General features: G+C 40.9%; 2 protein-coding genes across 4 annotated transcripts in view; one reads left to right on the top strand and one right to left on the bottom strand.

Moving 5' to 3' along the window:
- On the top strand, positions 1-21,460 carry LOC124054325 (laminin subunit beta-3-like). Of its 3 annotated transcripts, XM_046380200.1 has the most exons (23): positions 1-106; positions 195-243; positions 2,447-2,601; positions 7,941-8,055; positions 8,329-8,402; positions 8,637-8,828; positions 9,108-9,171; positions 9,276-9,466; positions 10,316-10,436; positions 11,046-11,234; positions 11,402-11,557; positions 11,851-12,044; positions 12,533-12,629; positions 13,252-13,627; positions 14,017-14,177; positions 14,425-14,636; positions 17,999-18,205; positions 18,362-18,506; positions 18,597-18,804; positions 19,200-19,341; positions 19,451-19,627; positions 20,321-20,483; positions 21,033-21,460. In XM_046380200.1, exons 2-23 carry the CDS (start codon positions 219-221, stop codon positions 21,170-21,172), a joined length of 3,504 nt encoding a protein of 1,167 aa, XP_046236156.1. In that variant the 5' UTR covers positions 1-106; positions 195-218; the 3' UTR covers positions 21,173-21,460. The 3 variants fall into 3 exon arrangements, with proteins under 3 accessions (XP_046236156.1, XP_046236163.1, XP_046236168.1); XM_046380207.1 differs by lacking the exons at positions 1-106; positions 195-243 and adding an exon at positions 2,159-2,293; XM_046380212.1 differs by lacking the exons at positions 1-106; positions 195-243; positions 2,447-2,601 and adding an exon at positions 7,606-7,828.
- Positions 21,358-24,454, bottom strand: part of LOC124054344 (calcium/calmodulin-dependent protein kinase type 1D-like) — a 15,242-nt gene continuing 12,145 nt past the window's right edge. Inside the window, exons 12-13 of the mRNA XM_046380224.1 lie at positions 23,045-23,141; positions 21,358-22,593 (exon numbers count right to left, since the gene is read on the bottom strand). Coding sequence (XP_046236180.1) covers positions 23,078-23,141 — 64 coding nt within the window. The 3' untranslated portion in view covers positions 21,358-22,593; positions 23,045-23,077. The remainder of the gene's footprint in view (positions 22,594-23,044; positions 23,142-24,454) is intronic.

Here is a 24,454-nt window from a genome sequence, read left to right as displayed (position 1 = left end):
ACACACACTGTATCATACCGTCCAGGTGAGACGGTGTTTATAAAGCAGCAGCCTGGCAGCAACATACAACTAAATACAGCAGATAACACAAGTGAAAGACTGCCAGGTGAGTCTCATATCAAGAAATACAGTCACCTGGATTTCAATGATTGTTTTTGCTTGCTGATATTCTTCTGTTTTCTCATCTTTTCTAGGATTTTTCATAGGAGGAACACAACATGAAAATACTTGTACTTGTGGCTGGTAAGATTTCCATCTTTTCTTTTTTCTCTCCAGTTTTTCTCTAGCATTTTTTCACAAAGTTTGTCCTAGAACTTTCACTTTAAACTTTCACACCATCCACACACACACACTTTGAGCTGATCGTGTGTAGGTTTTCCATCCAAACATCCAAACATTGCCCCAAATGATCACTCCATTTTCTAGCAGAGGGGAGAAACTAACATGAACAGAACTGCTGCTGTGGGTTGGAATGAAAAGCTGCATACTCTGTGTCTCTCTGGTCATGACGGCACATGTTTAAAGAGCTGCTAACCCTGATCTCATTAGTCTGGGTCTGCTTTAGAGCCAGACTAAGTTCAGCAACATTATGAATGGCAATGAACAGAAGCTCTTTCAGCGGTCCATCGATGTAGAGGACTGAGCTAGGTAACAGATTAAAAACTCACGTTGATGCTTATGCTATATTTATAGCTGGTTTGGCAAAAGTTTGATGCGATTAACTGACTTTACTGTGTCTGCTATGCGTTAATAAAATAAACAAAAAACTTTTAAATCCACATGACACAGGATATTCATCAGCCACAGCCATATATTGCATTCCGTTAATAGTTTAAAGGCTAGAAGCGAAGGCAACCAGATTTCATTAAGGCTGCTGAGGACGTTTCACCTCTCATGTGGAAAACTTCTTAAATTCTAAAAACTGATGGGGAGTCCCAGGTATTGAACCTCCAGCGGGGTTGTTACCTCCTGTGCTGTCTGTGCGTCTGTGGAGTGGTTGCTTTGTTTTGCCTATGTATAGGTCAGAGCACTCCTCACTGCGTTTTACAGCATACACCACATTGCTAGTTTGTGACCAGGTATTTTGTCCTTAGGGTGAACCAGTCTTTGTCCGATGGTGTTGCTGGGTCTAAAGTGTATCATGATGCTGTGCTTTGAGAAAATCCTTCTGAGTTTCTTGGACAATCCCACCATATTGGGAACAACAATGTTTTTTCCATCCATTGTTCTGTTCATCACTGGCTGAGGTCTGGTTTTCCATATCTCCTAGATGATTTGACAAAGACACACCCAAAGCTTGGGTAGCCAGATGTTTTTAGTGCTTCTCTGATGTGTGTGAGTTCCTTTTCTATCCCCTCTTCCTTGGAGGAAACACTGTCTGCTTGGTGGTGTAGGGTCCTGATGACTTCAAGTTTGTGATCAAGTGGCTGGTGGAAGTCAAAGAGTACGTACTGGTCTGTGTTTGTGGGTTTTCAGTAGACCTCAATACGCAGGCTTCCGTAATCATCAGTGAGCACCACATAGTCCAGGAATGGTAATTTATTTCCTTTCGTATGCTCCTTGTTGAATTTGATATTGTCCACTGAGTTGATGTGTTCGGTGAAGGCAGAGCAGATGCACTTTAGACCTGAAACACTTTAGACCCAGCAACGCCCTCAGACAAAGACTGATTCACCCTTATGACAAAATACCCAGTTTGGGTATTTTTGGTAAACTAAGCAATGTGGCGCACGCTGTAAAATGTCGTAAGGGAAACCAAACCAGCGCTGCGCATGTCAGAGCACAGGAGAGCTAGCTCGTCAAGACTCGACTCAGCTGTATATCTGCATCTAAAGGAAAAGGGACACTCCTTTGAGGACTCAGATGTTCACATTCTGGACAAAGAAGACAGATGAGTTGAGAGAAGAGTAAAAAGAGACCATCTATGTCCAGATAGAATGACCATCGTTGAAAACACCATCATTTATGTGACCCCAACGACTCACATGATGGAGGGGGACAATGACTCACTAATGAGTCACAGCTTGGCTCATGTTTCTCACATGATGGCAGGAGGTGTCAGTAACGCTCAAGAACACCCCCAAGTTGACAACCCTGCCAGAGATTAAATACCTCGGACTCCCCTTCAATTTTTAGAAATGGAGAAGCCTTTCGGATCAGAGGTGAAACATCTTTAGCAATGTAAAGGAAATCCAGTTGCTGTTGCTTCTAGCAGTTTAACTACCATGACCCAGATGCCTGCAGGACTCATGCCTTTAATAGTAATTTTGTGTCAATTCACATCAGAGAAAAGGTTTGTGCTGTTCGAGTGCTGTGTGCAAAAAAAAATGTTGTTGTATTGATATCATACAAAGGGAAATTGATGTATTTGGTGACTGATGTTGTTCATATAGTTACAACACACTGTAACATTACATTTGCTGTTGTGGTGTCCTCCTCCTCACAGCCATAGCTGCAGTATCACAGGCCCAGACTGACTGCTCTCAGGGGGCTTGTTACCCACCCAGTAGTGACCTGCTCCTTGGCAGGGTTCACCAGCTCCGTGCCTCCTCCACATGTGGCCTGTCAGGCTCAGAGGTCTACTGCACCCCATACCAACAGGTAGGAGAGCAATCCTGTGTTTAAAGGACATTTCATGTCTTCAAAAATGTGAAATGTTTTGGTCATTTTTTAATATAAAAACATTTCATGCTTCCAGTTTCATTAATGTGAAGATTTGGTGCTTTACCTTCTGATTATTTTTCTAGTTTAATTTTAATAATTTTGAAGTTTAGACTGTTAGAAGGTCTTGGAAGGACTGTGAAGGTGCCAGTTTGAGTTCTGGGTAATGACCACATTTCTCGTTATGTTCAGAATTTTTACAAATCAAACCAGCAGCAGATTAATCCAGAACTATTTCAAAGTGAAAATAGTTCAAAATGAGCTCTACCTAAACCAACTAAAACAGTAAAATCCTGCACTTTACTGCATGAGCCAGTACAATCTGATATCCTACAGTCACGGGACATATTGTACTGAAGTGAGTACTTTTACTTTGAGGGCATTTTCCTGCAAATTCGAACATCTTTATTTACGTACAATTTCTATATGTAAAAAGTATTTGTACAGTGTAGTATTAGTACCTTTACTTAGTAAAAAGTTCAGAAAAAGTTACTTCACCTTTTTCCCTGCCGTTAGGGAGAAAGATACACCTGAATTCACATTTGTTTGTGAGGCAGAAAAAGTGAGAGAGCAGGGAAATAAAGAACAGTTACATTTCTAAAATACTGATATTGGCTTCATTAAAACCCATATCAGTTAAATCAGAGTACATACTCAGTCACTGGCTCAGCCAGCTGTGTTCACCTGGGCCACGCGTGGGTCTCCATGTGAGGTTTGCACCCCCAGGAGTGGAGTGTTGCAGAGGTCATGGTGAACAGACGGACGTGCAGGATGGAGGCTGTCATTGCTTTGGCCGGAATGGCTGCTGTCCATTTGTGAAACAGTCTGGTGTCAGTGCCAGTGTATCATGTTGCAACTGTACTCTTTGACCGACGTCTGAAAAATCAGCCAAACCTCCCCTTACTGGATTTACATGCTGATTTTGAAACAAGACTAACTTTCCAGAGCAGAGGACATGAAATTAGCAAGATTCAAGTTGCAGTTTTTATTTTTGCTCAGAAACAAGAGAAAGGTGCTTCTAATGTGAGATAAAAATCCTTTGTTTCTCTAAAGATGTAATGTATAATAAAGTGGACCTCCGTTATAAATTTTGCTGAATTTTCTGCTCACATTATCCTAAATGTTACGTGCAAGTGCACTGGAACTGCTTAATCTAGCTGTAGTTTAAATTTGGTAGTGTGTGTCTGCTGTGCTGTTCCCCAAGAATTTTTAAGAGATTTTTAATGTTTTAGCTTTGTGATAGTGTAAAGATAAGAGAATGGTGCAACACACAGCATGAGGGCAGCAAAGGTCAGGAGCTGGACCGTTGCCCAGTAGTTCCTGAATATGGTTCAAGGTACAGCTGTAGGGGAGACGGGGTTAAGCTGAGCCACAAATTAAGAAAGTATAGTTCACATTAGTCAAGGCCTCTTGATTCAAGCACACCATCGTATTACTAAAGTTATCAATCTGTTCTCTGAATTAAAATAGGTAAGATTTGGACATAATTATATTTTAATCAAGTCAGCGTAAAATACAAAACAACAACAAAGACAACAAACAAAAACGTTTTTAGAATTGTGGATTTAAGCTACTGTGTCAAATTAGAATGGAGCCTGTGGGCCAAAATGTTACAGTGACGTTGGGGCAGGTTGAGTCAATGGCTTAATTTACCTGCATAAGTTTAAACAGGCTACATAGGTACACACTAACCCGTGCATTTCAGTAGTGTTATAGGATTTTCTACAGAAAAGATCAAGATGATGAAGCAGCACAAATGAAAGAAAGAAAAGGAAAAAAAGAAAACAGAAGTGCAGTTTTACTGGATGTTCTATAGAGAGCAGCAAGGCAAGTCGGAGGGCCATTCTGTGGGTGGCAAAGGACCACAAGATAGAAACAATGGCATAAAGAGGTAGCTCAACAAAAGAAGCAAAGGTAAAGTCCCCAGAGGACGATAAGCCAGACTCACCAGTTTTTTGAAGATAACATAGAGTTTGATTTTGCCATCTTCATCAACAAACTTGCAGACCGAGCACACCTTTGTACAATTTTGTCTCCCACATGGCTTCAAAGCCTGCATTTCACAAGTGGAGTGTTTTTTCTGTCCAGTTTTGTAAATCTGTAAATCTGCAAGGGGAGATTTATTTTGAAAATTGACCACAATCTCTTTGCAGAGTCTGTATCTGCACAACTCAGTCCAGTTTGTGCAGCTTGATGGTCCATCAATAACAGACTAGCCACATATGTTAAACAGAGCAGGGCAGAGAGACACTATTGAAATATGCTGTGTAGTGGAATCACAAGCATTGTGTACAATGGCTGGCATCAGTGCCTGTGGCCACATGGCAGCTGGAACGCGAGGCGACTGTGTCCGGTGGAATCAAACGGCAACGGGCTCAAAATAAAGAGAACTAGCATTTGAGTTAACAAGCAAGAATGGCATTTCTATTCCAGAAAACTGTACCCACTAAAAGGCTATTACCCCCAAGAGGGCCCAAATTACCCCATCCCCAAGCTCATTTTAGCCCTACGCTGGAGCAAGCTGTGCAATAGCACTAGTTTATTTTGATGAGCTTTTGTTCTGAAATCATAAAAATTTAGACAACTTGATTTAATGTTAAAAAGAAATCAGCATGTTGAATGAAATTCCTCATCTGGAAAGTAGCTAGAAGCCCCTGCCTTCAGACAAATGTGGAGGAGAAAGTCTGCAAAGTAGAGAACAGAACAATAAGAAACAATAAGAAAATGTTTTTAGGTCATTATAACCATGTCTGTAAACAAAAAGTTGGAAAAACTAGAATAGAAAATGGATAAACAAAAACCAAAATGATAAAATGATGGCAACAGCAATTAAACAAGTCCACTGGGGACTAAGTACATATTTATGACAGTCATTTAGTAATTATCATTGCTCTCTTGGCGCTGAGTTTACATTTTGTAAAGGCTGGGTTGCTTGCTTGGGTGTTGTACCTAAGTCTTATAACGGTAGTGAAAACCCAGGACACGTAATAGATACTTTATCCTTTTACTGTCAAACAGTAATAATATGACCATGTGTCGCTTAGCACGGATTCCATTCCTGGTGAGTTAATATGAATTAAAATGTAACCTGAGCTTCCTGTGTGACAGATTTTACTCACGATTTTATGTCTGCTATAAACTTCACACCCTGTCTTAGAAACAAATACTTGTTTATGCAACAGTCAGCGCACATGCAAACAGCATGTGTTTGCATGTGCGCTGCAGGTGACACACCGTACCAAAAGCCAGAAACCTGGGGGTGTGGGGGCGGGGGAGCCACGTTGAGTCACTTTTAACCTACATATACAAAGTCAAAGAAAATCTTTCTGTCAATCTTTACTGCAGTAAACTGAGATGAAGTAGTGGTAAAACTGATACGAAAACACTCCCGAACACTTTGAGAGAGTTAAATCTTTAACACGTGAGATAGAGAGATAAGATACACTGCACTGCAATAGGGAAAGAAAGATTTACACACTTTCAAATTGAATGCACTGAAGTTAAAGTGAGATCATTTTAATGGGACCCAAACAAGAGATGCACACAACACATATTCGGTTTTCATTTGATGTTTTTGTTAGTATCTTTTTTGGTCCAACTGGACTATACAAACAGAAACAAACAACATCTGTACTGCTAGAACAGTGCAGTGCAGCACATTAAAACATTAACACAATAGAGTACAATTAAAATCCTGCCTCCAGCAGGAAACCCGCCTTACAATCTTTCTGTTGTCTCACACATATTAGCTTGACATATTTCTTTAAAGTTTTCATTTCCATTTCTCTCATGGTTTCAGGTAGTTTAATCCACCTTTGACAAGCCTGATAAGAGAATTCTCCAATCAAGTATCTATCGCTTACCAAATAAAGTGACCATAAATAGCTCTTGCTTTCTTCATATCATGTACATTATGACATAAATTGCACAGGCCTTTGTCAAAAGGTGTCATTCGCAGACAACTACCCTAAAGTGAAGTCATAAAACTGAGCTCAGTATATTGAAAGTGAACTGGGCTTTATTTGAGTGATGTGTTTGACCCTCGGTGGTGAAGAGAGAAGGTGATGATAATTCAAAGACTAAGTTTCTTTAAACTCCCACCACCGTTTGTTAAGAGAGTTACGGTCATACCTTCAGCGTCCTGTTTCGCATTCATGTAATTGAATTAATTTACTAATTACCATTAACTGCCAATGTTTTGCCAGTGTTAACAATATCCTGGAGATTCTTGGGGATTTATTAGCGTTGTGGGAGCACTCAGACAAGACATGCGAATTTGCATCCTAATGTGGATGAGTGAGTTGAGACACGTAGCTGGAAGGGAAAACATTATCAAGGCCTTCATGTTGTAACAGTCAGTAACCCAGAGGGAACTTTTACCTACAGGGACAGCAGCCATAGTCTGTGTGCCAGAGTGGCAGCCATGTCCAGAGTACCAGTACAGAGGGGGAGCTAATAAATATTGACTGCCCAGCTGTCAGTGATATGAGCACTTATGTGGGGAATTGTCCAAATGTATACATAGACAAAAGCACTGGATGTCTCCATAAACAGCACGTACCTTATCGGACTTGGATTAACAACAGCTCCGTTAATGTTAAAAGGAAAAATTTCACCCAAAAATTCAAATTTGGGCTAGATGTTACCTGATCACTTGAATTTAATTCCTGACATTGAATTTGTGTGTTTGTTTGCACATCTACATGCAGTAATACTTTGATTGTTTCAGGGCTCAGTAAACAATAAAATCAAATGTATTGAAATATTGGAATAAATTATTGAAATATTAGACATTTATAGTCATTGAGTGAAAGTTTAGCAACTTCAACTTCATTCTCTCAAGTGGACAAATTCTATATGAGACAATTAACTCCATGTGGTCCCAATCCAAGATTCACTGGGGTCACATTAAATCTATTAAAAGCATGGTCAGATTTAAACTAGGGCAACATTTGTTCTCCATCTGTGACTGGGGCAAAGTTCGCCCAGGTGGTTGACCAGCTGTCACCAGCCCTGTCACAACACAACATAGAGCTTGGAATGTTAGTTATCAGGCTTCCCATCTGAGGCATATTGATTTTCCTTCAACTTTTTGACCTGTTTGGTGATACAATTTATCTACCTAACAGCGTGGAGGCAAAGAGACACATTTGGGAGTTGGTCTTAGGTTCTTGACACTCACAGTGATATAAACTATACGTACATACAGCAAATATTATAATGAAACTCTACAGAAAAGTCCAGTTACTGATGTGGATGTTTGTGTTTGTTTTGTTTAGAGGAGGATGAAATGTTGTCCATGTGACTCCAGGAACCCCAATGGTCAGCTGGCCCATACTGTTCAGGATCTCCTGTCCACTTCTGGACCAGATCGATGGTGGCAGTCCAAGAAAGGTGGGCAAGGACAGGAACAAGGACAGAAAGAAAGAAAGAAAGAAAGAAAGAAAGAAAGAAAGAAAGAAAGAAAGCATGAAATACTGTATTTGATTATCGGCGGCAAAGCTAAACCGTGACCTAAGCAGTGTCCTCAGGCGGCAGGACACAAACAACATCCAGTCTATCTGAACATTTAGGTATTTTCCTGTGAACATCTGTTAAAAACAGTGAATCCTACTCACATGTACAGTGTTCCTGATGGAAATGCTGTTGCTCTTGTTTGTCCTGCAGAGGTTAATCCAGTCACCCTCGAGTTGGACCTGGGCAGCCTGTTCCAGCTTGACAACCTGGTGCTCAACTTCAAGGTTTGATACAGTCTGCAGTCACCGCTGGATCACATTATTCTGTTCACTTCTATCTTCTCTGTTTAAAATCTGATTAACTACTTTCCAAAAATAGTTCTATATTTTATAGTATGGAACACATTCCCTTACAGACACAATGTATTTGTATCTTTATTTGTCATACATATTGAACCTGTATACATATACTACATATACATATATATTAAACCTGTAACTATCTTTTCTTCTTTTCAGGGTCCTCGTCCCAGTGAGTTTATTATAGAGAGGACATTGGATAATGGCAGGACATGGCAGCCTGCTCTCTACTTGGCTACAAACTGTCAAAAAGCTTTTCCTGACATCCCCACGACAACACCTCTGAATCTGGATGAAACATACTGCTACACACTGCCCCCTACTGGAGCAAATCCATACCAAGATCACACAGTGAGGATAAATAATTTCTTGTACCCTGGCTGATTATAAAATTCTATTTGCAAGGCAAACAGTTTTTATTATTATATGGCTGAAGGACAGACAATCAGCAGCTTATTTCGTTTTTTCATTTTCTTCACGTTTCTCTTGAGTGATACATATTCTGAGGTGCCCGAGAGGTTTACATTTAAGTACATTCTTGCTGCATAAAAAATGTTTTCACTGCTTGCAAGCAGAACACATGGCCAACTGAGTTCAAGTTAATCTGCTCCTTTTATAAATCTTCTCCAGGTCCAATTCAGTCCTTTGCGTCAGTATGCTTATGTGCCAGCTCCTAACAGCCGGAAAATTGAAGGTAAGTTTCTGTCTGTCATGCATTTGTTCCTAAATCGTGGCTGATGCAGTACAGGTCAGGGTAAAGGGCTGTAGTCCACTGACTGACAGCTATCTGATCCACAGATGTGTCTGGGTTAACGGGGCTGAGGGTGAGGCTGACAGGGCTTGGCGATGTGCCACGTCTGCCAGGAAGGGCTCTCAGTAGATTCTATGCCCTCAAGGAGATGAGGGTGATGGGCAGCTGTATGTGTCATGGACATGCCAACCGATGCCTGCCAGAGACCTACAACAACCCACTGTCCAACAGCATACAGGTATCCAATTCCATTCCAATTCAGTTTATTTATATAGCGCCAATTCACAACAAAAGTTATCTTGTGACACTTTCCAATTAGAGCAGGTCTAGACCAAACTCTTTAATTAAATTGTAATACAGAGAGCCCAACATATGCAGCTGTTTGAGGATTTGGAGGTTTTTTGGAGAAAAAAATGACTGTAGGACATTTTTTTGTTGTATATAGCTGTGTTCTCCTGCTTCTATTTCTTTTCCAAAGTTTGGCTAAACACATCCTCAACCTACAGTACAGCATGCCTATACTGGACCCTCAGATATGAGACTGATATTGACCTTATCATTGTACCATCAGGATGACAGCAAACAAGAGGACATTACAGAATGCCAGTATTATTTTCAGTCTAGTAGCTACAATGATGGCTCAGAATGGCTCAAAATTTACCACAAATCTGTTAGAATCAGGGTTTCTTTTTACAAGAAATTTTGCTGAACAGTGTGATGCTGAAAACAATGTATGGGTACCCTCAGTATAAATGAAACAAGTCTATTCAGGCCCTATGGCTAGCTGCTTGAGTCGATAAAAACTTTCTGGCCACTGCTGACATTGATCCTCATGCATGTTCAGATCTGGCACAAAGACAACATGCTATTTCTGTAACGATGTTGTTCCAACGTCTTACTTCTACCTACTTCTGACATAGGTTGTTGTTGTTGATGTATAATCGAGATGAATTTCATTTTTAAAATGTGTGCTGGGATAGCTTTTCAAAGTAACAAAGTAGCCCTCATCACCACAGATTCACAGAGTCAAAAGCAGAATTTTCATTAAACATCTCTTCATTAACCTTTTCTCTCTTTCAATTTCCAGGTGAATCCCCAGTGTGACTGCCAGCACAACACAGCAGGTGTGAACTGTGAGCGCTGTGCTGATCTCTACAACGATCTGCCCTGGAGAGCTGCGGAGGAGGGCTACACTCATACCTGCCAACGTAAGACATCAGCCATACCTGCTACACATGTCTGTACACAAGGGTGGCCATGATGATGTCATGGCTCACCATAGACTGTAGAAAAACATGGATGCAGTTTTGTAACGATACCCAGGTTTCTCAAGGCAAGTGCCACAGCTGAGTGTGAAAGGCTCAGCTAGATGTCAAGTCAAGCAAAATACACACAGAATATATTTTATTCTGAGGTAAAAATACTTAATCAATGTAATAATACCTCTCCAAATGCCATCAGTGTAGTACATGTTTATACCTGACCCCTCCTCCATTTCAAAAGAAATGTATTACCCGCTCTTGCCGTAAAATAACTAACAGAAATGGTCTACCATGGATGGCCTGCCAATATTTTGTTTTCAAAAGACAATTTGTCCACACCTCAAATCAAATGAAGAATTATACAAATAAATGTATATAAATAAAGATATCCCAGACTGTTTTGTTTTGCGGGACAAGACTGACCCACAATGTTCTGATATTTGAGTTACATTTTTATAGGTTGTTTGCTCTTTGTTTTTTGTATGTAAAGTGTATTTTTGATGCACAGGAGGTGTTTTAAATTGAATTTACTATTGTTATTTCCTCTCTCCTCAGGCTGTGACTGTAACAACCACGCCCAGCGCTGTCGTTTTGACCAGGCCGTGTACGAGGCCAGTGGGCGGAGGAGTGGAGGTGTGTGTGAGGGTTGCATGCACCACACCACTGGGCCAAAGTGTGACCAGTGTGCCCCAGGCTACCAGCCAAACCCCCGTAGCCAAATGGACCGTCCTGATGCCTGCATACGTAAGTGGTTCATTGGTAAAAATAAAGTTAAAATGAAGTTCTCACCTCAGCGTACCAAATGCAGCACATCAGAATCTGGCAGTAATACGCAGGATGAAGCATCTATTTTTGTGTGGATGCAAACTTTGATGAGTGGCTTATGTTTGTGTTGTCCTTGTTGCTGGCAGGCTGTATTTGCAGTGCCGAGGGAACAATGGATGGGGGGCGGTGTGACGACAGCACAGGCTCATGTCAGTGTAAAGTGAATGTTGAAGGTACCCGCTGTGACCGGTGTAAGAGAGGCTACTATGGCCTAAGTGCCTCCAACCCTCTGGGCTGCTCCAGTGAGTGATCTAACATACTTTTATATAACACTTAATAAAAGCACTGTCTTCTTTTATCAACTCCCTCTGTTTTCAGTTAACTGTTAACCAGCTTGGTCAGGGAAATGTACTCACTACATGTTCATGAACAATAATGGACAAAAAACAGAAAAACATTTAGAAAAAAATTTTGTGACTTAGAATTTTCTGTGCCTTCACTGAAACCCTTTTTGTACTATGACAGTTTCTGCATACAAATCTGATCCAAATGTCCATTGTTTCTTCCTAATGCTGATGTTGCCCCTGCCATCCAGAATGTTCCTGTTCCCCCGATGGGTCCCTGTCAGATGTATGTGATCTAGTGACCGGCCAGTGTCCCTGTCGTCCCCATTTCCATGGCCTCACCTGTGACGTGTGTTCAAAAGGCTACTGGAAACCATTCCTGTCAGGACGCTGCGAACCCTGCAGCTGCGACCCCACCAGGTCATACAGTGATACATGTGACCAGGTATGAGCTCTATCCACCCACGTCAAGTTGTCCAATTGTTTGTTTTTTGTTTTGCGACGGCCCAGTGGAAGCAATTTTCATTTTCATCGTGAAGGTGACACTACTCTATAGAGTACAAAGGCCCATCATCCCCTTCATATCGCCCTTAATTGAGCAATTATTGCAGCTCTAAAATTGTTGGGAAAAGACAGCAGGCATTTCCCACAATGTAACTATGTTCTATCAACAAAACTAAAACATTCAATAAAATGCCAGTGGTCTGTAAATTCTAGTAAATGGTACACAGAAATATTTCCTAGTCCTATATCAGTATCTTCAGTATCTATCTATCTATCTATCTATCTATCTATCTATCAGAATATTAATAAAACATATAGATAAATGTCGATGAATGAGATATTTGATTGTGTTGCTGCTGGATCATTGGTATGAAAGTAGAATGTCTTTAAGAGTAATGACGCTAAAAGCAGCTGTTTCCTTCTTTCCAGGTGACAGGCCAGTGCCAATGCAGACCAAGCTTCGGAGGCCGAACATGTACTGAGTGCCAAGACAACACATATGGAGACCCTCTCTTAGGCTGCAAACGTGAGTCAGCCCTCTGTGACTACTCCATTTATTGTTGAGATGTAGTCAAAACGCACATGACGGAGGTAGTGTAGTTTGTCTGTCTGAATCAAGTTTAAAGCACGTAACATCACAACAGAACCATTGAGTCCGTTTATACCAGAATACTCGGGTCAATACTGTCACTAAAACACGACTCAAGCCTGCAGCTGTAGGTCCACATGGTAGCTTCAGTCAGTTCTAAGGTGGGCCTCTTCATGAGTATTCTAATGAACATACACTTAAACACAAATGCACAAAATGTGTCTGAAAATTCAAATTATAAGTTATTCTTGTTTAGGACGATGCATGTTTGACCTACACTGTTCCAAAATTCAGCACACACAAGCCTCCAGTACACTAACACTGAGAGAAGACTTAAAGCTAAAGCGAAATAGGAGACATCTTGTGTTCAGCAGTTAAGCTTGTGAAATAAGAATTGTTTGCATATTCATACATTCTGTAAGAAATGGGTGCCATTTCAAGGATTTTAATTTGATAATTAGTATTTTTTTATGCTGTACTAAAGCCAGAAAAGATTTCTGTATACCTGAAGTGAGTGTTCACCTGAGGCTGTCTTCTGATCTTCTCTGTTCCTCTCCAGCATGCCGGTGTGACACTGAAGGAACCCTTCCAGAAGTTTGTGACAAACAGACAGGAGCCTGTTTGTGTCGGCCAGGTGTCACTGGGGCCCGCTGTGACACCTGCAGCTATGGACACTGTGACTCCTTCCCAGCCTGCGAGATATGTCCCTCCTGCTTCTTCTCGCTGGGTGCCCAGAGACAGAACCTCAGCTTATCTCTGGAGAGACTCTCCCCCAGGTTACCTTCTCGCCCAGGAGGCGCTGGTGATCTTGGAAACTTTGGTCCTCGAATCCGTGCCCTGGAGGCCAGATTAAACCTGATCCGAAATTCCATCTCCCTTCCTCCAAGTATAGCCAGACAGACTGATGATGCTCTTTCCCAACTGAACAAGCTCAGGTGAGGGACTCAGGAAAGAGTTTTTTTTTTTTAAATCAAACACTAAAAGCAAACCACTAAAAAACAGTAATCAACTCTTCCTAGCTTTTCGATCACTGCTGTCAAAGTGTTTTCTGACCTCCCAGAATGTTATTATTTTTTCACACTATTCGGACGAGAGGCAGGGTACACCCTGGACACACAGAGATGGACAATCACACACACTCAGACCTGTAGAGTCGCCAATTAACCTAATGTGCATGTTTTTGGGATGTACCTGGAGAAAACCCTCTCAGGCACAGGGAGAACATGCAAACTCCACACTGAAGGGCCTGGACCCGACACCACCATGCCGTGCCCTGTTCTCTTGGATTGAAACTCACTGAACAGCTTTTGTTTTTGTCTCATAGGGACCAGGTGGATGAGATTAACAATGGCCTTTCACCACTAGAGAGAACTCCTGGTCTGGACTCAGAACTGGACAGACTACGTGCTCTGCTGGACCGCCTCACTGTGGAGTACAAAGCCAAGAAAGATTCCATAGACAACTCCATGAGTTCCAACAATGCAGGTCTGAAACACAGTGTATGGAACATTGACTGCAGTTGTTAGTGGCTCTAAACAACATTAAAAAGCAACAAAAATTGTTGCCAGTGCCACTACAAATTTAATTCTTCTAGTAAAACTTGAAAAATGCTTACTTACATACTTAACATCAGTTTGGGCAGAATGACTGAAACATCTCAACATCAACACCAACTTTTGTTTCTCAGACAGTCTGTGACAGCATGAATATATGTTGAATTCTTTCTTTTCAGGAGCGTTTTCTGCCATCAAGAACGCCTATGATGAGTCTACAGATGCAGCTAAGAAAGTGGATGCCAGTGGAAACACAGTGAAGGAGTCAGCTGATGTCAGAAAAGAGGCTATGGACCTACAAAACCAAGTACAGCCAACCAACACCAGAGATCTGGACAAACTGAACCAGAACTTGGCCTCCCGACCGGACCTCACTCCTGCTGCCAAACAGGTCAGTAACTACCAGGCTTAATTTCATCAACATGATGTGGTGCAGATCAATCTGTTTATCTGTTCACATCTTTGTCTGTATCTATTCAATTTCAATTCAACTCAATTCAGTTTATTTATATAGCGCCAATTCACAACAAAAGTTATCTCATGACACTTTCCAATTTGAGCAGGTCTAGACCAAACTCTTTATTTAAATTGTACATAGAGAGAGCCCAACATTCCACCCATAAAGACTCTCCAGCTAATCCAGAACGCTGCAGCACGACTACTGACAAGAACCAACATGAGAGATCATAATTCTCCTGTTCTGGCTTCTCTACATTGGCTACCTGTAAAATTCAGGATAGATTTTAAAATTCTCCTCCTCACTTATAAATCCCTGAACAGTCAGGCACCATCCTATCTTAAAGAGTTAATAGTAGCCTATTATCCCACCAGAACTTTGTGTTCCCAAAATGCAGGGCTACTTGTGGTTCCTAGAGTCCTCAAAAGTAGATTGGGAACCAGAGCCTTTAGTTATCAAGCTCCTCTACTATGGAACCATGTTTTGTCACCTGGTATTACACATGACGGAGGTATGGGAGAGAGGCAGAGGGGGTGGGGTGTGAGAGAAGGAGCACACAAGCAGAGATGCATAGCAGCAGTAATAATACCAGAAGTATCGGAAATGTAGATAATGATAATGACAATGAAGTATACAGAAGGTATTATGGTGATTTTGATAACAATAGAAGTAACAATAATGGTAGTAGCTGTACTGAGTTGTAACAGAATTAAATCAGATTATGACTAAACAGTAGTAATCGCAGTAGGTTTCGAGCGGGACAACCGCAGGACCGCAGCAGGAGGTCCAACCACGATTGATAGGAATCTGCGGGACACGAAAGCACAAGGACTCCAGGGAAGAAATTGAGTTAGTAATATGCATTAATGGGACATGAATGTGTGCAGAGGGAGAGGGAGAGGAAGAAAGAGCTCAGTGCGTCATGGGAGGGCCCCTGGTAGTCTAAGCCTATAGCAGCATAACTAGGGGCCGGCCTAGGCCAGCCCTAACTATAAGCTTTACCAAAGAGGAAAGTTTTTAGTCTACTCTTAAATATAGAGAGGGTGTCTGCCTCCCGGACTGAAACCAGAAGATGGTTCCATAGTAGAGGAGCTTGATAACTAAAGGCTCTGGTTCCCAATCTACTTTTGAGGACTCTAGGAACCACAAGTAGCCCTGCATTTCGGGATTGCAAAGCTATGGTGGGATAATAGGGTACTATTAACTCTTTAAGATAGGATGGTGCCTGACTGTTCAGGGCTTTATAAGTGAGGAGGAGAATTTTAAAATCTATCCTGAATTTTACAGGTAGCCAATGTAGAGAAGCCAGAACAGGAGAAATATGGTCTCTCATGCTGGTTCTTGTCAATAGTCATGCTGCAGCGTTCTGGATTAGCTGGAGAGTCTTTATGGATTTACTGGGGCAGCCTGATAGAATGGAGTTACAGTAATCCAGTCTAGAGGTAATGAATGCATGGACTAATTTTTCTGCATCTTTCTGACTCAGGATGTGCCTAATCTTTGCAATATTGCGGAGGTGAAAGAATGCAGTCTTTGAAATATTCGCTATGTGTGAGTTAAAAGACATGTCCTGGTCAAAGATAACTCCTAAATTTCTTACAGTGGAGCTTGAGGCCACAGCTAAGCCATCTGGCAATGCAATATCACTGCATAATTTGTTTCTAAGGTGTTCGGGGCCGAGAACAATAACTTCAGTTTTGTCTGAATTTAGAAGTAGGAAGTTGCTGGTCATCCAGTTTTTTATGTCTTTAAGACATGCCTTAAGCTTGACTAGCTGATTTGTTTCATCTGGTTTCATTGATAAGTACAATTGTGTGTCATCCGCATAACAATGAAAATGTATGGAGTGTTTCCTAATAATATCACCAATGGGGAGCATATACAGGCTGAATAATATTGGCCCAAGGACAGAACCTTGGGGAACTCCATGACTAACTTTTGAGAGTGTGGACGATGTATCATGAACATGAACAAATTGAAATCGCTCTGATAAATAAGACTGAAACCAGCTTAATGCAGTTCCTTTGATGCCAATTAGGTGTTCCAATCTGTGCAGTAATATAGAGTGGTCAATGGTGTCAAATGCAGCACTAAGGTCTAACAGTACAAGGACAGAGATAAATCCCTTGTCTGATGCCAGGAGGAGGTCATTTGTGACTTTGACCAATGCTGTTTCTGTGCTATGATGAGCTCTAAAGCCAGATTGATATAAGTTATTATTTTGAAGAAAGTCATATAACTGATGGGTGACTGTTCTTTCAAGGATCTTGGAAAGAAATGGAAGATTAGATATTGGTCTATAGTTGCTTAAAACCTCTGGATTAAGTGTGTGTTTTTTAAGGAGAGGTTTGACTACAGCTACTTTAAAGGACTGGGGTACATAGCCTGTTATCAGGGACAGATTAATCATGTCTAATAGACAGGTGCTAAGTAATGGTAAAGCTTCTTTGAGAAGGTTGGTAGGGATGGGGTCTAAGAGGCATGTTGTTGGCTTGGATGAATATGCGAGTGAGTATAGCTGATGGGGATCGATAGGTGAAAAGCAGTCAAGATGATTATCTGTTTCTACTGTTGGTTCTAAGACACTAATGTTTGATGTTACATCAGGATCAGCTGAGGTCAGTAGGTGCTGAATTTTGTCTCTAATGTTTAAGATCTTGTCGTTAAAAAAGTTCATAAAGTCATTGCTGCTAAGGGTAGCACTATGGCTCTCTGTCAGCCTGGCTACAGTGCTGAAGAGAAACCTGGGATTATGCTTGTTATCCTCAATTAATTTGGAGTAATAGGCTGCTCTGGCAGTCCGTAGGGCCTTCCTATATAATCTAAGACTGTCTTGCCAGATTGAGCGAGATTCAATAAGTTTGGAGGAACGCCATTTCCTCTCAAGCTTTTGCACATTTTGCTTTAATTTGCGAACCTCTGTATTATACCAGGGTGCAAGTTTCTTTTGCTTTGTGAGTTTCTTTTTTAGCTGTGTGCCACCTTTAATTTTCCTTCTCTTTAGAAAATGCTCAGTTTGTACAGTGTGGCACTAAAGGAAAGGCCATTGGGAAAAGAGTGCAAAAAAGAGTGCATGCCTTTCAGAGCATGAATATGGTCCCTTAAGTTCATTATAATGTGTTCTAAAGGGTTCATCGTCAGGGGAGGATTAATATTCTCAGTCGGTTTCAAGCGATCAATGTCTGCATGTTTGATCCACTTAAATGAGAACTGTCTCAACCCTTAATGCCTAATGTGTGTTTTGTTAAGCCATAGCTTCTATATTTTCTCTGTAAATCATTACTGTGCTTTTTCAGGTGTGTGGCAGTGTACGCTTAGAGCCCTGCACCCCTCTCCAGTGTGAGGGTGGAGAGTTATGCCCACCAAAGGAAACCCCACCTTGTAAAAAGGGGGAAAAGTGTGTGGGTGCCCTGCCTCTGGGTAAGAGGGCTGACACTGACGCTAAGGATGTGAAAAACCAACTGGACGCCCTCTCTGGGAAGATCACAGAGGCTGCAGAGAAGGTGAACACACACACACGCTCCGATGTGTAAATGCCACTTCTGTTATTTCCACAGGCACATCACAAAAGCATAAACATTTTTAGATTTTTAAATAATATTAATAATATTAAATAATAAATAAATTAAATAATATTTCTTTCTTAAATCATTTCATAGCTCCAGGAAACACAGGAGAAAACCAACCAGGTGAGACAGTCAACAGAGAAGCTGTCCAGTAAGATGAAGCAGGCCAGAGATGAGCTGGAGCAAGACTTAAAGGAGACACGTGACGTTGTAAAAGACCTTAAAGACTTCCTGTCGGGTAAGTTTTACTGATACATGAAAGGGAAGATCACTTGATTTCAGTAATAATGACCATTTTGTCTTCAACATTTCCTGTCTGTCTGCCCAGACCCATCTTCCAATCTGACCCAGATCCAAGAGGTGAGTGACTGGATCCTGAACGCCAAACTGCCTCTCAGCCTGGCTGCTCTGAAGAGGAAACTGGAGGAGCTAAAGAATCTGGCAGCCAACCTTCCAGACAGCACGGCGGTGCTGAACGAGGCCGAACCACAGCTGGACACAGCAAGGAAGTTGCTGCAGGAAGCCCAGGATGCCAGGTGAGCCTCCACACTCCAGGACCAGATTACTGTTATACACTTATGATGTTTTCTCATACAGTTATCAGCTTGGCATATTCTCTGCTAGAGAATTTCTGCTTTTGGTAAGGCTATGTTCAGAATAACAAGTCCAGAATGATCACAATTATACTTCCATGTCCCATTTTGAAAATCTCAATTTTCACATTTAATCCAAAATTATTCTTAATGCCAGAAGGCTTCATTTAGGTGCACTTTAGTCTCACAGAAATAGATATCGAGTCTAAATCTAAAAACGCATCTTCAGCCTTTGTCTCCTCCTCCTGACGAAAAGTATGAGTGCACTGTTATGTCTTTGAAGTGGTGATAATGTCACACTGATGTCAAAGATTTTTTCTCTGGTTGCACATTGACAGGGACACAGCAGTGGGAGTAAAGGCTGATGTGGACGGGTTGTTGGCAGGCTTCGGCTCGGTGGAAGGCTCCCTCTCTGATCTGGAGGACAAACTGCAGGACAGCATGGATCTCACAGACAACCTGAACAACATCCTGACCAAGGTAGGAAGCATGGATACATCAAACAGTGGATGACATGGTGGCACTGTGATTCTTATCAAAGTTGCTTGTGAAACATAACTTTAGTTTCAGAGTGTTTCTCTCAATGCAGGCCAAAGACCAGCTGAGACCAGTGGAGAAGGCTCTGGATGATGTATCGACATTGATAAAACCGATGAAACCTCAGCTGGAAGAGCTAAAAGACCTGCTGCGGAATGGTGACCAGCAGGCCCAGGATGCACTGGAAAACGCAGATAATGCTGTGGATGAAGCATCTTCTGCCAGTGAGGTGAGGGATCTGCTGTAGCTGTTCAATTCAGTTTATTTATAAAGCGCCAATTCACAACAAAAGTTATCTCATGATGCTTTCCAATTAGAGCAGGTCTAGCAGGTCCAAACTCTTTAATTAAATTGTAATACAGAGACCCCAACACTCCCCCTTGAGCAAACACTTGGCGACAGTGGCGAGGAAAAACTGCCTTTTAGAAGGCAGAAACCTCGGAGCAGACCCCGGCTCAAGATGGGCGGCCATCTGCCTTGACCGGTTGGGTTGAGAGAGAGAGAGAGAGTTTGAAATATGAATATTTACTTTTATGAGTGGTTGCTTTAAAATCAGTACTTGTGATAATGGCGAAGAGTATAGCTACCAGCAGTCGCCTGTGTCGTGAACTGCTGTTTTGTTGCCACGAGAACTTAGTCTCCTGTATTCATCAAAAAATGACTACAAAGACTAAAATTGGCTGAAACATTTTAATGGGGAGTTATGTTTCTAATTCAAAGGACATACATCATGGCCCTTTCACAGTGCATTTCAGCAGGAAATGTCTGCATTTGGAATAAGTAAATGAAAATGTCCTGGAAAAGCATGTGCTGAAATGTGTGGGAACCTTGTTAAAGTTGCTTTTTAAAGGCGTGAGTTAAATTTGGAATGCATAAGTCTGCAGATGTCTTCATAAATGTGCTAATACAAATATGTCTGTAGGACCTGTTGTCTTTGGAGAAGGAGCTTGGTCGTCTTAAAGACAAGGCTCCATCCAGTGGCTCAGGTGGAGAGGCAGAGCCATTGGAGGAACGTCTGGCGAAGCTGCAGCGTAATGCTGGAATTCTTGCCAACACCACTGAAGACATGATGAAGGCTCTGGAAGGTAATACTACACACAACGCAAGTCAGTGTGTGGCAAAAAGAAAAGCTTCAAATCAAGTTCTGTGAGGACGGAGGACTTTCTGGGCTACTCCTAGTGGTGACTCTGCAATGCGTATCTTAGACTTTTTTTGCCCTCAGATTCTCAGAGGTTATAAGTAGTCTACTTGGAGGGGGGTGGCTGACAGAACAGCTTTCTGTAATTTAGCAGACAGTAAACCTGGAGAAAAAGAAATTATTGGATTTTTTTTAATTTAATTTGTTCAGTTATGTTTGCTGTTATTCATTCAAAGGTAGGTGTTTGTTCCAAATATATGCTACAACATGGTCTAAATGTTTTGTTTTTGTTCTCTTGGCCCTCATTTCTGGCAGGAACACTAAAACCCACAAACTCACAAACCCACAGACACAAACTTTTGTTCTTAAATTTTTAAATTCTTGGTTTTCTGATACACAAATTCAAAGAAGTTGTGCCTGAGTTAGACACTATGATATGTTACATCCAGCTGCAGAATGCTGAATTATCACTCCCTGTACTCTTATCTTGCTCCAGGTAAAGGAGAGTCCCTCAGCGGGCTGCAGGATGAAATCCTTCGCAAGTCAACAAAGCTTGAAGGACTGGATGCAAAGCTTAAAGACCTCTTGGCACAACTTCGAAAGAAAGCTCACGACCTCAGGACCTGCCAGGGCTGAAAGTCTTCATCCCCAGCTGCTGTTACGACAGCCCTGCACGCCATTCATACCCTCCACTGTCAGAAAAAAAATCTTGACTTTATTTTAGAAAAATTCCTGCAGATCTGTGAAACACTGCAATAACATCACACCTCATCACTATCTGTAAAAGAACTGTAAGCAATGTAGGGAATTATTATCTGGGGATGAATGAGACAGAAGGAGAGTTAAGGGAGATGTAAATGACTGCTGCTTATCACAGAATAACTCCTGGAATACACTGAGAATTAAAGACATGTGTTGATGGTACTGTAGCTTCTGTTATTACTACATTCTATGGATACATCAGTCAATATTTGGTCAAAAACATTGTGATATTAAGAGTTTTCATCATTTATCTTGCAAAAGGCTACAACCATGACAGAGCAACACTTAGCCAACTTATTTGTTATGTATTGTATTTGGCTTTGTAAGAACTGGAGAGAAAGTGATTGTTACATTATCTATTTGTCTGGTTTGCATCTGCTGTTTTTTGCAGAATCCACAGTATTCAAATAAAAGTTACTACATATTTATTGCGAAAATAATACAAAAAATATGTATGTGTACGTCACTACATTTGTGAATTCAGAAGCATCCATGACAGAAGTGCTGACAGTGTCTTTACATCAGCTTGTGGCACTTCATGAGTTCAGCTGTTTGACAAGAGAGCAGCTTGTGTACATGCTACAGAAAACACAGCAAACACCCAGCAGTGTGTCAGGGACTCCACCATAAAATAAAGTTTATCTCATTAATAAAATGACAATTTTCCAACCATCATCTTTGTAGATTTCTAATCCAAAAATGAAAAAAACAAAACAAAAACAATATCATCCATAAACCTGCAACAGTCCCAACACTACAGTCAAAGGAACATTCCTTCAAACGGTGAAAATAAAGTAAGTTATATAAGATATAAACCATGACTCTAGTTGGTTCTAGAGCCTGAAAAAGCTTAACAGCTTTATAAAAACTGAGAAGCCATTAGAGGTAAAGGTACAGCCATGTCAGTCTCAAACAAACTCCAAACAATCATATTAGCTTTCACATTGCATATGCCAGCTAAATCTATTAAAAATAAATACATTTACAATGGATGACATTTAGTAACTCATTGACAGTAACATACAATATATAATAGTTTTGAGAAAATAAATGTCATCAACTTAACAGCATTTTGCATGAATTCAAAATGATGAATTTCTGCCTGTGTCTGTTTCACTGTGGTGTCCATTGCCCACAAAGAGTCTGTGTACACTGTAGATACTGTGTGTGTCTGTTGATGGAATGTGTTTTCTGAAGCACGGACCAGAACAGGCATGAAAAAGCTGGGCAGCAGGCGTATCGACACCTTCACGCCAAGATGGATGTCACTGAGTACCATCAAGTAAAGAGACAATCTGGAAAAAGAAAGAGTTAAATGAATTGTCAGTTACAGGTTAGTTTGAGTCCGTAATCTGTATAGCTGGCATCTACATTGTGTGCTCCTTCTCTCATGCCCCACCCCCCTCTCCCTCTCTCTCCTTGTCTGTCTCTCTCTCTCTCTCTCTCTCTCTCTCTCTCTCTCTCAACCCAACCGGTCAAGGCAGATGGCCGTCCATCTTGAGCTGGGGTCTGCTCCGAGGTTTCTGCCTTCTAAAAGGCAGTTTTTCCTCACCACTGCCACCAAGTGCTTGCTCAAGGGGGAATGTTGGGTTCTCTCTATTTACAATTTAATTAAAGAGTTTGGTCTAGACCTGCTCTAATTGGAAAGTGTCATGAGATAACTTTTGTTTTGAATTGGCGCGATATAAATAAACTGAATTGAACTGAATTGAATCTACATTCTGACAGACAGAGATGGCTCTTTACCTGCATGAGATTTATCTCAGACTGGACAGCCATTCACATGACTGAACACACTCCAGACTGAAGTGGCAGGTCCTTCCTCTGAGCCATAGCATCCAGACTGCAACACATCACACAATCAGGATTCATTAGAATAACTCAACGACAAAGACAAAATCACAAGTGATAAGATCAACAGCCAACTTTCTCTGGAGGAAAAAGGTGTTTCCTATAATTGTATACATACTGAAAAAACAGTTCAACAGTACGATATATATATATTGTTTAATCAAGTCAGTGACATATATATATATATATATATATATATATATAAATAATTTGTCAGTACAGTTCTCATAAAAATTATTTCACCTCTATGTCAACATTAGTAATCATTTTGGAAGCAATGGATGATATCATTGCACATAATGAAAAAAGTCTTGGATTTTTACTTAAAAAACTTTCAAAACAAATAGATATTAAATCTTGCTTGACGGATTAGGATTCAAGGAACTTTATTGTCATACCAGCTCACATTCACATGTTTATGGTACAAAATTAGGACTCAGGTCCCGGGAGCAGTAAGTGACTATAAAATATAAAAAAATATAAAAATATAAAGTGCGAATATAAAAATATAAAGTACGACATCGAATATAAGCTAAACAGAAAATAGAATATAAAAGAATATAAAACTAAACATTTAAATAAGCTAACCTTAAATAAGAAGCCGGTTTTAACATATAGCAGCCTAAGTATGCATGTGCAGGTGTGTGCAGTATGAGGTAGTCCAGAAAGTAGTCCTTAATATTGCACTTGTGAGTCCTTAGTATTGCACTTGTGAATATTTCACTTGTAGGTTAAAGTGTTTGTAGTGCAGGGGTCAGGGGTGTGTGTGTGTGTGTGTATGGGTATGGGGGGGGACTACAGGACATGGCTGGAGTTCAGCAGTCTGACAGCTTCGGGGAAGAAGCTGTTCCTGAGCCTGGTGGTCTTGCTCCGGATGCTCCTCAGCCGATTATCCAGTTTACCAAAAGCTAATGCTTGTAAACTGTTTGCTGATTAGTGAAATCATACACTAGGTGTCACCATGGCTCTTTACGTACATGATACTGATATTCTTATGTCCAAAGAAAACAAAGATCTGGGACAATGTGGAATAGTTAAGTGGTTCAAAGTTTCATTTCATTTAAATTATACAATTTGGTATCTTTTCTAAGAGTTATTTTTTTACGGAGGGTCAGTTAGTCAGTTAAGTTAAAAAGACTTAAAACAACTGAAATGGCAAAGAAATCTCTTGGACATAATGTGAAAGCTACTTTGACCTCTACCAGCTTTCTCTATCCATATTACTACAGTACTGCATCAACCTTTTTTCCTACTCTTCAAAACATGCCTAATTTTCTAGTGGCTGGAACAAGGCAGCAGCCCTTA

The sequence above is a fragment of the Scatophagus argus genome, chromosome 3 (genome assembly GCF_020382885.2).
Source record: "Scatophagus argus isolate fScaArg1 chromosome 3, fScaArg1.pri, whole genome shotgun sequence".
Taxonomy (NCBI): domain Eukaryota; kingdom Metazoa; phylum Chordata; class Actinopteri; family Scatophagidae; genus Scatophagus; species Scatophagus argus.
Note: the sequence above shows the minus strand (reverse complement) of the source record. Positions and strands in the feature narration are given on the sequence as shown.

Excerpts from the sequence above, each read along its gene's own strand:
- LOC124054325 (XM_046380200.1), top strand. The coding sequence starts at position 219 with ATGAAAATACTTGTACTTGTGGCTG. Across the intron at positions 8,056-8,328 it reads ATGGTGGCAGTCCAAGAAAG|AGGTTAATCCAGTCACCCTC; the intron begins GTGGGCAAGGAC and ends TTTGTCCTGCAG. Across the intron at positions 18,507-18,596 it reads CCTTAAAGACTTCCTGTCGG|ACCCATCTTCCAATCTGACC; the intron begins GTAAGTTTTACT and ends CTGTCTGCCCAG.